The sequence below is a fragment of the Sceloporus occidentalis genome, unplaced genomic scaffold (assembly GCF_023333645.1).
Source record: "Sceloporus occidentalis isolate IW3139 unplaced genomic scaffold, rSceOcc1.0.p SCAF_76, whole genome shotgun sequence".
Lineage (NCBI taxonomy): Eukaryota > Metazoa > Chordata > Lepidosauria > Squamata > Phrynosomatidae > Sceloporus > Sceloporus occidentalis.
The window spans coordinates 2,152,389-2,168,936 of NW_028317056.1; the positions used below are offsets into that span (position 1 = coordinate 2,152,389).

At 43.7% G+C, this 16,548-nt stretch overlaps 1 protein-coding gene across 2 annotated transcripts in view; it reads right to left on the bottom strand.

The window, feature by feature from the left end:
* LOC149285753 (phosphatidylethanolamine N-methyltransferase-like) overlaps positions 1-16,548 on the bottom strand; it is a 40,571-nt gene that overhangs the window by 4,929 nt on the left and 19,094 nt on the right. For both annotated transcript variants that reach the window (XM_089495044.1, XM_089495043.1), the window contains exons 4-5: positions 11,004-11,149; positions 2,867-2,978 (exon numbers count right to left, since the gene is read on the bottom strand). In XM_089495044.1, coding sequence (XP_089351170.1) covers positions 2,867-2,978; positions 11,004-11,149 — 258 coding nt within the window. The remainder of the gene's footprint in view (positions 1-2,866; positions 2,979-11,003; positions 11,150-16,548) is intronic.

Here is a 16,548-nt window from a genome sequence, read left to right on the forward strand (position 1 = left end):
TTTCTGGTTGAACGGGTCTCAGAAGTCGGTTTATGAGGTTTCTGGACGAACCCGATGAGCGCCTCGAACTCTCTGACTCGGGAAGTGATTTAGAGAACAGGCTTCCCATTGTTACAGTTCAGATTATTGTTTTGATGGCTGCGTCGGTAGTATTGGGGTAAAATTATCCATAATATGTTGGTGACCTCAACGAGAGTCCAAATTGCGAAAAGCTCCTTGGTCTTGTGAGCGCACCGAGTGATGAACAAGGGTAACCAGCGGTTCCTAAGCAATGAACGGAGGATTTGGAAAAGATTTTACCTACGACCCATCATTGGGTAAGAAAGCTCCATGTTCTAAATGATACACAAGGCCGGGGAAAGTCACTTTCAGAGATATTGAAAACAAACTTGTGATCGTCACCCAGACAGGCATGAAAGAAACGCAGAGCAACATAATAATTATTATATTAAATGAAAACCAAGGCTCTGATAAGAGGACTAACTCGTTTCGCCAATCAATTCAAAAAATATGTAAAAATCTTCGAGTAATTTCTGAATCCGAGAGAAAATCAGCTCAGTGGAAGAACGTCCCGTTCTGAATTCAGCTCTCCACAAATTTGTTAATTTTGGTGCTTTTGTGAATTTAGTGAAAAGCAGAGCATACCTGAATTCTCTTAATAATGTTTAAAGAACCTTACCCGGTATCAACCATTTAAAAAAGGTAATTGACAAGTACCTTATGCTGAACTTTTCTCTCAAACGTAACATTCTAAATTATCCGATTGTATCTCTTAGGGAATAAAAATCAACCTTTTTTTTCCCCCCAAATGTATTTCCAAGTGTCTAATTCTGGATCCTCTTCCGCACCTATGACTTAATGTACCCTGCCTGGATTCTGTATAGCAGGTTCTTGTGTCCTCGTGTGCCCCGCTGATTATAATTAGAGGTCTCCTTGTGAATATGGAAGGCGTATAAAGGTCCGTGTTGCTCCGCCGCCGCGGCACAGCGATAACCTCTTACATTATTGAACCAGCTGATGAAGCAGATTCAAATCGTCACGTATCTATCCTGGGCTCCATTTAGCTTGGCGGCGTCTTGGGGTTATATCCGTTTAAAAGGCTTCAAAACAAAGTCATTTGTAGATTTTAGAAAGTCACCGGCTGATGGGGACCGGAGACTTAAAACGGAAACTTTCCTGCCCCACAGCCCAGTTAAAAGGAAAGCGTATTAAAGCCCTCCGTGAGTAACCCTGACCCTCTGTGAGTCGTTTAATAAGCATTCTTCCAAAATGAAAGAAAATAAGTAAATCAAACTTACCTAAAGTGGCAGTTGCAGCTACCATCCTCCTGTGTGGTCCAATTATTCTTGGCACCAATTGGCTTGAAGCAGCCAATCAGTGGCAGGAAAAGCACCCCCATTTATATCAATGGGGGCACTTCTCGTACATGCATAGGGGGGTCAAGGCTGCAGTAAGCATGGAGGTGTGTTTGGTTGAACAGATCTCTTGGATGGAAAACAGCTGGGGGGGTGATGGGGCAAATGCATGTGGGGGAGGGGGGTCTGCAGAATGAAAAGTTAAAGAGGCCACTTAGCTATCCTATGCATTAAGGTATATATGATGGCTGGCGTGTCCCTTTAAAAATACTGAACGCAATCTGGTAGAGAATAAAATAAATTAGCATTAACATTTATTCATTTTTTGGGCCGAACGGTTTGGCCCCCTTTCCAACGAGCCCCCAATAATAACAATGATTATATTTATATTATAATCACGTGAGCAGAGAGGGAGTACGTCCAGGTGGAAAGAGTAAACGCAGCGGAATCAGGTAAATCAAAGAAATAAAAGGTATTAGTATTACTAAAAACAATTAGCATTACAAAGCGGCAACATTTGGTTCCCTGCTGAATAATGCAGCGTTCTTCTTAGTTCTGACGATTAACGTAGATGAAGTCTGGCCCGGCACGCAGACCGTAGGGGTGCGTGAACCTCGACATCGTTATACGCAATTTATTAATCCAAATTATCGCTCAATCAGGCCTCGTTAAGAAGCATTCGTCCTATTTCCAGGGCACTAGGGTTCCTGGCGCGCACACTTACCCACATATGCAAAGCGACCGATATGATATAATTTTTTCCTCCTCATTCTAAGCATCTGTCACTTCGGTTTTCTAATTCTCATAAATGCCTTATCAGGCCCGCTGATTTATTTATGTCAACAAGGACAAATTTGCATGAGGACTGATTGCTATAATTGACTAATTGTGCCAAGTCCCGGGAGCCGCGCTTGGTTGGATGGTCCTAATTTCCTACACGGCAGCCAATCAGCGGAACAATAACACCTTCTCTCTGTTACTGTAACTTGATGGAAATATACATTAAATCAGTTAGTAACGAGCTGATCAGAACAGTAATTAGTCAATGTACTCGCTCCAATTAGTGTGATTGGACACCAGCTGTGTGTTAAGGGTACAGCGTATGAATCTCTCGGTACCCAGAAAGTCCTACGGGTGACCCGGTAACCCTGAGCTGGAGTCCAGTCTGGTCAGTCACTGGTTTCTTGTGTTTAATGAAGCTTACTTTACTGAAAGGGCAGTAGATAAGTGGAACAGCCTCCCAGCACAAGTGGTAGGGGGTAATACAGTGAGGGTATTAAACATGCATGGGATAGACATACGGCTCCTGAATCTAAGACGAGACCAACGACTGATTAAGGTTTGAGTCTTTACAGCAGGAGAAACGGGCAGACAAGATGAGGGCCGGATGGGGCCGATCTGCCGGCAGATGCTTTGTTTCTATAAACCTATTTATAAGCATCTCCCATGACTTAATGCTATAAGGAGATGCTGGCATACGTATGAACTACATAAGGGGCTGATATACTCACACAAGGGCCAGACCCAGATAGTTGGCAGTGCTGCCCCAATACATCGGATTCTCTATAACGCTGAACGGGAAGCTGGTGACCTTTTCATCCATCAAGATCCCAAAATAATCACCTGGAATCAGAAGACAAACAAAGCCAATTAATATGCAACAAGTGGTCGACCCATCGGGGGGAAGTCGCGCATCCTACGTACCAGTCACAACGTGCAAATGTCACCTCATGATTCCATTAGCAGGGCAAGGGAGGGTATAAAGGGGCATTTGCCGCCATCCACTTACTGAGGTCATCCTCGACCTTGGTTAATATTAGGTCATAGGGACTCACGTTTAATTTTTTTTTGTTTACTATTTTAAATTATTTTTATTTAAATGGGGAAGGGCACTGAACTCGCATGCCTTCACCAGTAACATGTAAAAGTTGAAGAAACTCGTATACCCTCATAAACAACTTACAAATTAGTGAATCTGTGAGCTGTTTTGTGAGTGTTAGCATGTGACTGTATGAGACTGGAGTTAAGTGTGGTCAGTCTAATTAATGCTTCTGAGAGTAACCCCCAGCGCTGTATACAGTAATATAACCCCCAGCGCTGTATACAGTAATATAACCCCCCCAGCGCTGTATACAGTAATATAACCCCCAGTGCTATATACAGTAATATAACCCCCCAGTGCTGTATACAGTAATATAACCCCCAGCGCTGTATACAGTAATATAACCCCCCAGTGCTGTATACAGTAATATAACCCCCCAGCGCTGTATACAGTAATATAACCCCCCAGCGCTGTATACACTAATATAACCCCCAGCGCTGTATACAGTAATAACCCCCAGCGCTGTATACAGTAATATAACCCCCAGCACTGTATACAGTAATATAACCCCCAGCACTGTATACAGTAATATACCCCCAGCGCTGTATACAGTAATATAACCCCCAGCACTGTATACAGTAATATAACTCCCCAGTGCTGTATACAGTAATATAACCCCCCAGCGCTGTATACACTAATATAACCCCCAGCGCTGTATACAGTAATATAACTCCCCAGTGCTGTATACAGTAATAACCCCCAGCGCTGTATACAGTAATATAACTCCCCAGTGCTGTATACAGTAATAACCTCCAGCGCTGTAGCGCAGCCATTTATCTGCAGACCTGGAAGCCGTCATTGCTGTCAGTCATGTGACGTATTTTTAATCGGATACTAGTAAGAAATTAGTGGGAGAATCACTTTAAAACCAGACCTATCTTTAGTTACCTGCTACATTCTAACACGTTAGACCTATAAAAAAAGATTTCCTCTTACGTTATCGCACCTTGCCTGCCGACGAAAGCCCCCGTCAACAGCGCCATCAATTAAAAAGGTGTCTTTTCTGCACGTAAACCGACTCTTTTAAATTAAATTTAGAAGACGTGATTCAAAATTAATAATAATAAAAAAAGTGGAAATAACTGCGCGGAACCTTAAAAGGTGAAACGTATCAATCGTAACCTTTTTTGCTACCTTTTCAGAAACGAGCCAATTATGTATTTAAAGCAGATGTACATTGTCGGCGCCCCGCGAGTATTCATTCATCGAGGACGTCACCGGCTAAATATACGCTCTATCGTGTTAACGGGTAATGAGGATTCTCGCCGGCCGGGCTTCTTAATGAAATCTGTGAACCGGCCTCTGCCGGTAACCAGATGAACGCTCCGACCTCCCGCCGCCTCGCGGATATTTATGTGCCATGTACATTAGGCTGATGTAAGCATTTACGTAAATCTCCGGTCTCCGCGCTCTATCGCCTAGGTTACGGGGCGAACGTCCGGGGGGGGGGCACGAAGCAGTCGGGTCAAAGACACAAATATTCTCGTTTTACGATGATTTCATCTTCCGTAATGTATAGCCGGGTGGGATTCTGGGGCGGCTTGAAACTCACAATTTGTGAGAATTCAATGAAAAACGGCAAAGTATTGGGACGCTCAACTTCTTGAATCTCCGTGAATTCCTCGGGACGTAGAATATACATTAAAACGAGCGTTTCTTAGAAGTTTAAGACGCTGACGCGGTTTGCATTAAATTATTCCGCCCCAGCTCCGTATATTAGCGTTAGTGCGAGGTAGGACGTGAGGTGGCAGCTCCATGCAATAACTCAGAATATTTGTTCTCTACGTGTAAAAATGACACTGTCTTGAGGAATCTCGGTCTCCATGGTGATTTGCATTAAACATCGCGCTGTATACATACCGTACGTACGAAATTTGGATTTAACCTCAAATGCTGCAAGAAAAGCCTGGATTTCAGAATCTGGACCCAAAATCCCAGATATTTTTATTAAAGACTAAGAGATCTCGACAGGTCCGGCTTGGGGGAGAGAAGAGAAGCGGGGGGGGGGGGGGCATTTAAATACATAAAGGGGTTAACAAAGTACAGGAGGGAAGATTATTCCAAAGGATGAGTTACAAGAGACCCGAATCTAACACTAGAGGATCAGATGGAATGGAAGGAAGTTTTGCTTTTACTGAGAGGGTGGTAGATAAGTGGAACAGCCTCCCAGCAGAAGACTTCATGCCATAAGGGCCGTGTTTTGGACAAGTCTAGTTCTTCTAAACTTTATTCTGTGCAATGAAGTCTTTTAAAGGAATCATTAAATGGAAACCCCCGGATAAATGGGGAAGAGAGATAATGGGTAGAAACAAGGGGTTAATGGGAACCAAAATGAAGAAGCAAAGGGGTTTAATAAGAAATGTAAGAAGCGTCGGGGTATAAAATGCAATGAAAAGGTAAAGACTGGGACACGGAGGAAACTCTCGGGAGATAAATAATGATTTTTGGTTAATAAATAGGTTGTTTTTATGCACTTTTTAAGGTGACTGTAAAAGCCGCTCGATGGATGGAACGCTGGGTTGGGACGCCGCAGTGTGGCCGGCGTGACGTGGCGGTGCAGAGCGCGCCGGGCTCTGCGGGTTCGTGATGAGCTGTTTACTCCGTAGAAGCCGCTTCCAATCCAGTTTGAGGCTCCCCTTTGACCTTGGAGATGTTTCCTCTCCGGCCGGCGCGTGTAAAGCCGCCATCAAGCAGTTACTGAAGTGTGAGAAATACTCGGCATTCTGCCTGAAACGCTCACAACAATAACAAAAGAGTAAAGCAAGAACCGCCGTGCCCAACGTCCTCCCCGCAGGATCCGGCAGAGAGAGAGGTGTACGAGGGCAAAACATGACCCTACCGCCATGTAAAAATATAGATAGAGGTCTCAACGTTTCAGGGTTGGGGGAGAGAAGAGAGACGAGGGGGAGGGGGGCATTTAAATACATAAAGGGATTTAACAAAGTACAGGAGAGAATTTATTTCAAAGGAGGAGAAAAAGTTACAAGAGCCCGGAATCTAACACTAGAGGACCAGAGGCTGAGATGGAATGGACTGAAGTTTTACTTTACTGAGAGGGTAGTAGATAAGTGGAACAGCCTCCCAGCAGAGGTGGTAGAGGGTAATACAGTGAGGGTATTAAACATGCATGGGATAGACATACGGCTCCTGAATCTAAGACGAGACCAACGACTGATTAAGGGCCAAATGGGGCCAATCTGCCGGCAGATTCCGTGTTTCTATGTCTCAGAACCCCCCCCCTCTCACACACACCGTATCACTGCAAAAGAAATGCTAAAAAGTAAATAAATAATAAAAACTAAAACCATCTATAATGTATCTCGGCGTCGGATCCCGCATTTGCAGTCCCTGCCTGACATACTACTCTCGAGGTCAAAAGATCTCCTACGTTTCTTACTTGGACGGCACAAATAGGGGGTCTCAAAACTACGCAGCTGGCGAGCCGCCCACGTCAAAAAGTAGGGCAAACAAACAAAAAGTATAAAGGGAAAGAAATCTAGTGATGCCCCGTGTGAGGGCGAGGTCTGATTGCCAAGGAAATAAACACAAGGAAAGCGGCTGACGAGGGCGCAGGTGGCGACGCTGCAAGCGATTATTTATTGTGTCAGAAAGCAGGAATCAAAAACTCTTTATCAAACAATGAGCCTGATGCATGCTGGGAAATGGAGACGCAGCAGTGCCACTGGGCCAGGGAAACTATGACACAGTAACCTTGTTTTCCTGTGTGATTTGTGTTATTTTTGATAATTTGCCCTAAATTACTTTTCTTCAATGTATTACCTGCCAAAAGATGTGAGAAAAAAAAGGAGAAGAAAAAAAAAAAAAAAAGGATGCAAAACATAAATGCCCTTTGAGGGTATTTCAGCGCCTCTGAAGAAAGAAAAAAGAGATGAAGAAAAATAGAGACAAAAAAATAAAAAAAGAGAGAAAGAAAGAAATGAAGAAACAGAGAAAGGCAAAGAGACAGAGGAAGAAAGAAAGAAAGAGGAGATGAAGAAAAAGAGAGAAAGAATGAAAAAAGAAAGAAACTCTACCAAGTTCTAAGGTATGGGGTATGCGGACCATTTAATTCCCGGTAATGACGTGCATGGGTATATTTATACATTTTGCCCTTCTATCTCTTTAAGTATGTAGCGTGGTAATTGGGGGTTATACTTGGGGTCCACTAAACCCCTCCCAGGATGTTTCAATTACCCCTCACACCAGCTTTATAGGTTCATAGAGTTACCCCTATTTTTGTTTAAGTAATTATTTATTCTTATCGATATTGAACCTTGCATGTCCTCACCCGGAACTCACAAAATGTAAAGTCGCAGGCACTCGCAGGAAACACTCGACAAGGTCAATGTTTGCATTCAGGGTTACGCGACCTCAGTGGATTTGATCCCCAACTTGACTGACGACTCGACTTTTTCGTGAATAGATCCAAATGAAAAAAACAAGAGTAATACTATATTTTTTTGGTGGCGGCTGCTCTTTAATGCAGCAAAGAACTAGGTGGGCGTTTCAGATGTTCTATATTTACAGCTCCCATAACACTAAGCCATCCAAATGATTGTATCTTCTCTGGGTCACGCGCTGAGTTGCACTCACAGATTATCAGCCGGATGAGTATTATTTGCATCATTTTGTTACCTCGCATCAAGGAAAATAACGTCTTGCCCGGTAGCTGTTGCATAAACTTAGCAATAAAAAAAATTACGGTAATTCCGTTTGCAACATTTCTTTTTTTCAGTATTTTAGGCCAAATGCGCGAATAAATATTTGGGTGAGTCACGCTCAGCTCGCGAATTACCCGCAAAGCGCTATTGTTCGTCTCCTCGTCATCTGCAATGCATGTAGCCTTTGGGAGCCGTGTTTTCATACAATGCGATCGTACATCTCTGCTCAGACAATACCTGCTTTTCATGCAGGAGACAAAGCGAGAGGCTCTGGCATGACACAACCACCTAAATATTAGTCACCATTAAAAGCATATAACCTTTTGGCAGACCGGCCCTATTCGGCCCCGTCTAGTCTGCCTGCTTTTCCTGCTGTAGCCGTTGGTCTCGTCTTAGATCCAGGAGCCGTATGTCTATCCCATGCATGTTTAAATCCCCTCACTGTATTATCCTCTACCACTTCTGCTGGAAGGCTGTTCCTTTTATCTACCACCCTATCAGTCCCTCACAGCTCTACAGTGGTTGGAGAACCACGACTCTCATGATCTCGGCCAGACCTTGGACGGTTGGACAGTTAAAGAATGAGAATGGAAGCTGCTGTAGTTCTGTAACTCTTAGACGGTCGCGTGTTACCCAGACAACGGTGTGACTTGATTCTTAATGTATCAGAAAATGTATTTATTTATAGGAACGGAGCGCAGTTTTGTGACAAATCGCTCGTGACCTTGGCCTTCGAAACATTTCGCCATCGTTACAACAAGAAAACAACCTCATTACACGTAATGGCCGATCGCGGGGCACAGGCGAGAGCCGGACCTGGTCAGATTCCACCAGATACACCGGTTAATAAACAGCTGATACTGAGCATTTCAGTAAAGGGACCGTTTAATGTTCCTGACAGCCCCACTGTAGAAGAATGTATATTAAATAACCCTAACCCTCTGTGAGGACTTTAACAAAAATGAAAGCACCGATCTGACCCAGAAGTTGCAGTCCTGAAGCTGCAGCTGCCCTCCTCCTCTATAGCCCGTGCAGCAGGAAAGCGTTCCCATTAAAAACACTTTCTAGCTACGAGTATAACATTTTTTTGGACTGATAAGAAGTAATCCTCTTGCCACTTTTTACACCCAGAAATCAAGATGTTGCCCCAGGGGTATTACCCAACAGTCTTAGCCGGGGAGCCTTTAGTAATACCCATGGGGCAATGTCTTGATTTCCATCCGGAAAGTTTAAAGGGACCTCTCAGCCATCATCAGGCACTTTAATGCATTAAAGGTCCCTTTAAGTTTCTGTGATGCCTGGTTTGTGAATGCATAGGGGGGCAGAACATAGTATGGGGGGGTAACAGGATCTCCTGCACTGTGCTCCATGGGAGCGCTTTACTGCCATTAACTGTCACAAAAAGAATAGCAATAATCAAGGCTAATTAGCAAAAATAACTTAAAAGTTTATATCTATAGAAAAAAGAGGCAAATTTCCTATATATATATATATTATTATTATTATTAATATCATTATTCATTGTTTTTTAAAGCACCATCAGATTCAGCATATAGTATAATATATAACTTATAGCATAATTATTATAAAATTGCACCAATAGTAGAAATATTTAGGGTTAAGATATAATTCATCCAGCATGCGGGTAACAGTAAGCATAGGAGCAGGCGGGTGAAGTAAGGTAACGCCGCGCTGTCCTATATACCGCACTCTATATCATTCGGATGCTGGAAAGGTCACCGTCACTAAATAGGTCGAGCCGGGAACGAAAACGGTAAACGCTCTGAATAAGAGACGGGGGCGAGAGAGGCAGGTGGACTGAACATCGGAGGGAGATAAGAGCGGGGCCGAGCCGAACGCAGCCTCATCGGAAAGCGGGGCTTTAACTAGGCCAAGACGGGGCACCTGTTCTTTCAAGTCACCCTCCTTCTAATCCGGAGATAGGAACTGCCGCCCTACATCTGCCTCTAACAGGCGGATTTAACCCTTAGCGGAAGAGATATGGCCATGAGACGCCCGTCCCACGCGCCGAGACGGTTATCTGTGGCCAACTTATTTCGACGCTCATCCGGACGTTGGGTACATTCGCCTGCTTTCTGGTCTTTTATTTTTTTTTTTTACTCTTTTTCGACAATTTTTTGGGGTCGTTTGGAGGTAAAAACCATGAACACAATTTTTCCCAGACAACAAGGTCCACCGTAGGCAGTAGACGCATTTGGGGTCGTTGTCGTACATGCACGTGACCCAAATCCTGTCGCCCGCTTTCTCACCCCTCTAGCGCCTTCATTTAGCGCAGCTGGTAACAGTGTTTGGGGCTTTTTAATGTTTACGTTCCTGGGGTTTAAACGGCTTGTTTTGTCCTTTGAATATCTTATTACACAACATTTAAACGCACGGTGTCTCCACCCAGGACATCTCCGGTTCTGGGTACACGCAGACCTGGGTGTAGGCGCTACCGGCACGTCCGCTGCTCCGGATCAAGTTTTTGGCTTAAGAACGATCAACGAGGCGTTTAACCTTTTAATGCCGATTACATAAAGTTTGGCTTTTTATGTCGAGATCCGACCTGAGGCTATAAAGCTGCAGTTCCACCGGCTCTGCAGAATGTAACACTTTTCACGTTTGACGTTCTGGAAGGGTAATGCAAACGAGGTGAAAGCAACATTGTATTTCTCCATGTAAAGGAGGTTTGGTACCCAGGTGGTTGGGGTATTTCATCCATGCGCAGGACACCCCCCTACTGGAGGTACAGCCCTCCAACACCCACCTGGTCCTGTGGAGGGGGGGGGGTCGAGATCTGCGCCACGGTGCCCCCGGTAGCCAACACACTGGCCGGAGATCAGGTGCTTTAATATTTCTTACGTCTCTTCCCCGAAACTGAAATCCCACGCAGTCCCCGGAGATCTTAATGTACGCCAATGTATACTATTTACCATATTATCTCCCAGAACACCCTATGGGATTAGATGGTTTATGGAACATTTTATTTCGTTTTATTGCGATCCCCAGCGTTTTGTTACTTTAAGGTTCTGTTTTATCCAAAACGACAAAGCCGTCCGCAGAACGATTCATTCTGTCTTTTTGCGGCCTGAAACCATCTCTTACCCAAGTACGTCCCCGTGAATCCCAGAGCGAGGAAACTGCAGACGACGAGTATCATTCCTACACCCATAGACAGCAATCCGAAGTAATGGAGCCCGGGGGTCTCCAAAGCCGACAGCTGGGGCTGGGTCTTCAAGGCTTCTGAAAAACTACAAAGAAAACAGCGGGTTGAACAAAGACTGCAAACCTAAACCTTTTTAGGGCCAATAATTGGGAAGCTCATGCAGTTACCCATTGTTTAGGTGTAATACAAGGAAGTTTTACTTTACTGAGAGGGTGGTAGATAAGGGGAACAGCCTCCCAGCAGAGGTGGTAGAGGGTAATACAGCGAGGGGATTAAACATGCATGGGATAGGCATACGGCTCCTGAATCTAAGACGAGACCAACGACTGATTAAGGTTTGAGTCTTTACAGCAGGAGAAACGGGGGCCGATTTGTTCTATGTATGTATCTCTGTAAAGTTAATGTTGAGTTATCACCATAGCAACCAATGGAAATTGGTGACTGTTGAACCCGAATTTCTTCATATTACGATAGAGGAGCACGAACTGAGATGCCAGATCTGATTATAAGAACCAAGGAGAGAGCCGTTCTGGAGACCCCCCCCCGGCATGACTTTATATAGTACTCATTACTCATATATTACGCATTCTTCTCCTGGTTTTTCTAATATATGTAACCAGTTTCGTTTGAGCCCCGAAGCTGTGAAGATGTAACTTGAGTTAATACCAGGGACATCTCCCCCCGACCCCCCATACTCCTCCATCTGTACATCTATCTAGTTATATGATGTATCACCATTATCCTTCTATATTGTAAGAACCTCCTCATCTTTTGTTTCTGTCCAAATTGTTATGTGCAGTTTAGCCGTTGTACAGCACTGCGGAATACGATGGCGCTATATAAATACTCAATAATAATAAATACGGTGGATTTGATGGGTTCTTTTATTCCGCGCCCTCCTGTCTCTCACAGCCACAAAGCCAACATACTGCATCCAGCGCTGGATTTAAGGCCCAACGCAAAATATTTATTTTTCATTGGAACTTCCCCTTTAATCTGCCGTCTTTTAATAGACAACTTCTGAGACGTCTCTCCAGCGATGCTTCCTCTGAATTTAAGCGAGAAACGGATCCTCCCAAGTGAAAAAGCGATGCGAGACACAATGTATCAACCGCACAATGGATCACGCAACACCTTGTATTCTTTTCCTAAACTGTGAGGGACAGCGAGAAGAAGATGTGATCTAAAGTGTATTATGATTTACTATTGTTATTTATTGTTTTATATAGCGCCACCATATTCCCCAGCGCTGTACAATTCCGTTTTAGTCATTAATTGAACATTTTCGGAGAACTACTAGAATAAAGATTCCCCTTCAAATTATTTGAAATGCATTAAACCAAATACTTTGTAACTCTGACCAAATACTTTGTAACTCTGATGTTTACTAGGAACAATATCCTATCCTAGAATACTTTATGGAATTCGATTGCTAGCTTTGCACATCGAGAACAGTGTAATGCCCCATTAACCCTTTTAATCGATCTCCGCCATTTTTGTTACTTCTTGTCCAAAAAGGGACAAACTGGGCAATTTTGAAGTCTGTTTCCCAGACCAAACGAAACTGCGGAAAAATGCTTTATTGCAAATATTATTATTTATTGATTTATATAGCGCCACCATATTCCACAGCGCTGTACAAAAGACATTTTTGCTACGTTCGGAAATGGATCCGTTAACCCCGTGCGCTGAGGCTGGATGCATGGGGCTGTACAGTGCGCCCCGAGGGCCAGGTCGGACAGAGTGATTGTGCCCCGCCGCCCGGGTAAATCACGCGTCCGCCCCAAACATGAGTGCAGTTTATGTTACAAATGATTAAGGCGAGCAAACAAATCATTAAGCCGCAAATGACCTGTAGAGCGCTGAGCATTAAGTGTGTTACAATACGCTGCCTCTCTTCTACTCCACGGAGCATTGGCGGATTTAACCCTCTCATTGCCGGGAGCCTGCCATACACCCCAGGGCATGGGCACCTAACTGCAGACCAGCGTTCCATGGATACAGGTAGATAAAACCACAAGGTTTGGGGCAAGAGAGGCTGGCGGTGGGATTTCACCCATCTCTGTGGTCCCGGCCGTGAAGCCGTTAATTGAGCAGGCGACAGATGTGACGCACCGCGCTCCCTGTTCTGCAGACACAACACATCTCCTTGGCCTCTTATCTGAACTATTACGGCAGTTTGTCAAAACTCAGTGTTTGCCCTTCTGGTTGAAAGGACGGCGCATATACAGGTATCGCCTATAAATCCACAGTGAGAAGCCATCTGTGCCGCGGGGTCATATGACTCCATAAGTGCGGGCAAAATTACACCGAACATCTGTATCGCAAGAGAACAAAATGAGAACCTGTCCGGAGATGACATTTACTAAATTAGCATGCGGGGTAATAAAGCGTACAACACGGAAGAGCGTTACGTAACATTCGTAAATTAATGCAAACGCTTCCATATGTTTGTGAAGTTGATACAGTTTAAATTACCAACGCTAGAGAGCTGGGGAAGCTATTTCAGGCTGCACGGTGTGGTTCCTGTAGGTAGCCGAATATGCTCAGGAAGTGCTCGGCAGAGCAAGTGCATCTTAAAAATGCTTCCCCCACCTGTTGGAAACCAGTGCAGAAAATGTTATTTACTGAATAAAACTGTCAACTAAACAGAAGTTTACATAGCCTGGCAAAGGTATGCCTGTCTGAAGTACAATCATTACATAAAAAATAATAAAATTAATAAAATTGATCATAAAATGAATATAGCTGCTCATCATATATCCAACATGGAAAATAATTCCATCATGGTGGTTGATTAGCATATGGGGGAGATGTGTAGAGGGGTACAGAGATCCCAGGCTCTACCGGGTTGAATCTGCTCCGCGGATCCTGGTCTTTTTTTCAGTGGGTTCCCCCTCATTGAGACCCCTTCAATTCAAACATGCAAGCATGGCAACGTATCATTATATGTAATAATATATTAAAGTTGTCACGAGTCTTCATTATCGCTCATCGGAAATTTTACTATACAGGACCAGAAAATGTTTGCTGCAAGTAAAGAAAACTCAATTAAGTTCCAGACAAATCCTTTAAACTGGAGTTACATAAGAAGCAAATGAAAACAGGGAGGCCAGAAGACAAGCCACCGATTGTCGGCTTTTGCTTTGAAGATTAGATACTGATCTGCGACTGTTTTTGTTTTTTTGGTTGACATTGGATAAAATAATATTATGTAACTGGTTAAACTGGAGCAAATTGTTCAATGAAGCGCACGCAGGCTAATTGGGACTAAAGACACAGCGCGTCTTTCAGAAGAAGAAAGATACAAAGAAGAATATATATACTCCCATATATATATATATATATATATATATATCTATATATCTATATACACACATACACAAATACACATTAACTAAATAATTAGCTTTTTAAACTTCAACTTGGATTAGCGACTACGTGTCATGCGCTGGATTTCTGATACATTACATCTGATTTTAATGGACAAAATTTGCTTTTCTTTAAAAAACAAGGATATTTCTAAATGACCCCAAACTTATGAAAGGTGCCTATTGTAGCTGGAAACAGTTGTTTTTTTCATGGAATCTCCTTTCATAGGTGTACAGAGGCCCTTTATCACTTCCATCACTCCTGTGTTCCAATGGCCCTTTATCACTCCCATCACTCCTGTGTTCCAATGGCCCTTTATCACTCCCATCACTCCTGTGTTCCAATGGCCCTTTATCACTTCCATCACTCCTGTGTTCCAATGGCCCTTTATCACTTCCATCACTCCTGTGTTCCAATGGCCCTTTATCACTCCCATCACTCCTGTGTTCCAATGGCCCTTTATCACTCCCATCACTCCTGTGTTCCAATGGCCCTTTATCACTCCCATCACTCCTGTGTTCCAATGGCCCTTTATCACTCCCATCACTCCTGTGTTCCAATGGCCCTTTATCACTCCCATCACTCCTGTGTTCCAATGGCCCTTTATCACTCCCATCACTCCTGTGTTCCAATAGCCCTTTATCACTCCCATCACTCCTGTGTTCCAATGGCACGTTGTGTTCGCTGATCCAAGTTTAAGTTTAAAAGGATAATTGATGGTTAGAAAACCCTTTTGTAATTATGTTACAGCCAGAAATGTTCTTGTTTTCCATTAAAACAGCTCAGTGACCCCAAACGTTGGAGCAGTTCTTGTACAGGTACAGTACATTAAGATCCATGTCCCGCAGTGCAAATAAGAAACATGAGACGTCTTAAATATGTATTGAAAAAAGTCTATTTTTATGTTTTAGATACAATCAACGAGAGGTCAGGCTCTTTTGTACGCACAGTATGAGTGGTGCAGGAGTTTGAGGGGGTTAATTTCCTATCAAATTAAAAAAAATGATATATATTTTTCTTTCACCAAAAAGTGAAATAATTAAATAATGAAATGCGTTGTTTTCGTCTCATATTACGCAATACAAACCATGAGACTGGTTGTCTCTTATTTACAACTTAAAAAGATGATATCTCTGCTGCGGAACGCCAGTCTCCGGCAAAAATAACGCAACACGAGAATAAAAAGTCTCTCTCTGTGAAGCCGATTAAGAAATTAAACAGGAAGCGGATTTTTTGGGCCAAACCAGATAAAAAAAAGTATCGGGAGTAGTTAAATTGTTCTAGAACAGATTAAAGATTAATTTTTGTTGCAGTATTTTCCAATGTGGGAGTGTTGGGGGAGCGCTGTACGTACCGTCCAACAACCGGGGTGACTGGGATCTCTCTACAACCACACAAGGCGTAGATCGGGGGGAGACCTTAACTCGCAGCGCCCCCCCCCGACTGGTAGCAAGTATATACATTTAGCTGGGGGCAGTGGCAAATGTATATAGGGGGATTCTATTCTGCATCCCTCCCCATGGAGGAATGGAGAATCCCAAAAGTTAAAGGTACCACGTGGCTATCACATACATTAAAGTGCCTACGATGGCTGGCGTGCGCCGTTAAAGGTGCAGTGCCCTCGTGTCCCATATTCCATCCGCCTGAATACGAGATTTGAGGTCAGCGGTCTGTGTTATCTGTCTCTTGGCAGGGACGCCTGGAGTTGCTGTGGCTGCGCACACACAACACTCCACCAAACTACTTCCGCGTGGGGCAAAACCTCAAACACGGCCATGTATGACACAGTTTGGAGTCACAACGCGAAGGCAAACAGCCGGCATCTGCCCGGAGACGCTGCGTTTCTACGTCGCCTGTCATTAAATTCTCGTTTAACCCAATTAGTGACCTTGACACCGCGGGGGTACGGTTCCTCCGCGGAGATAGCCTCTGCTTTCCACTAATCCGCTATAATAAACGGAGACGGGGGGACCCTGAGCCATTCTAATTAAACCGGAGTCTTCATTAAAAAGTCAGGGAAACAGATCCCGATATTATCATTATTAATCAAAACGCTGTTTTTAATAAATAACAGGGGTTGGTTTATTGAGAATCCATCATTTTACATAATCT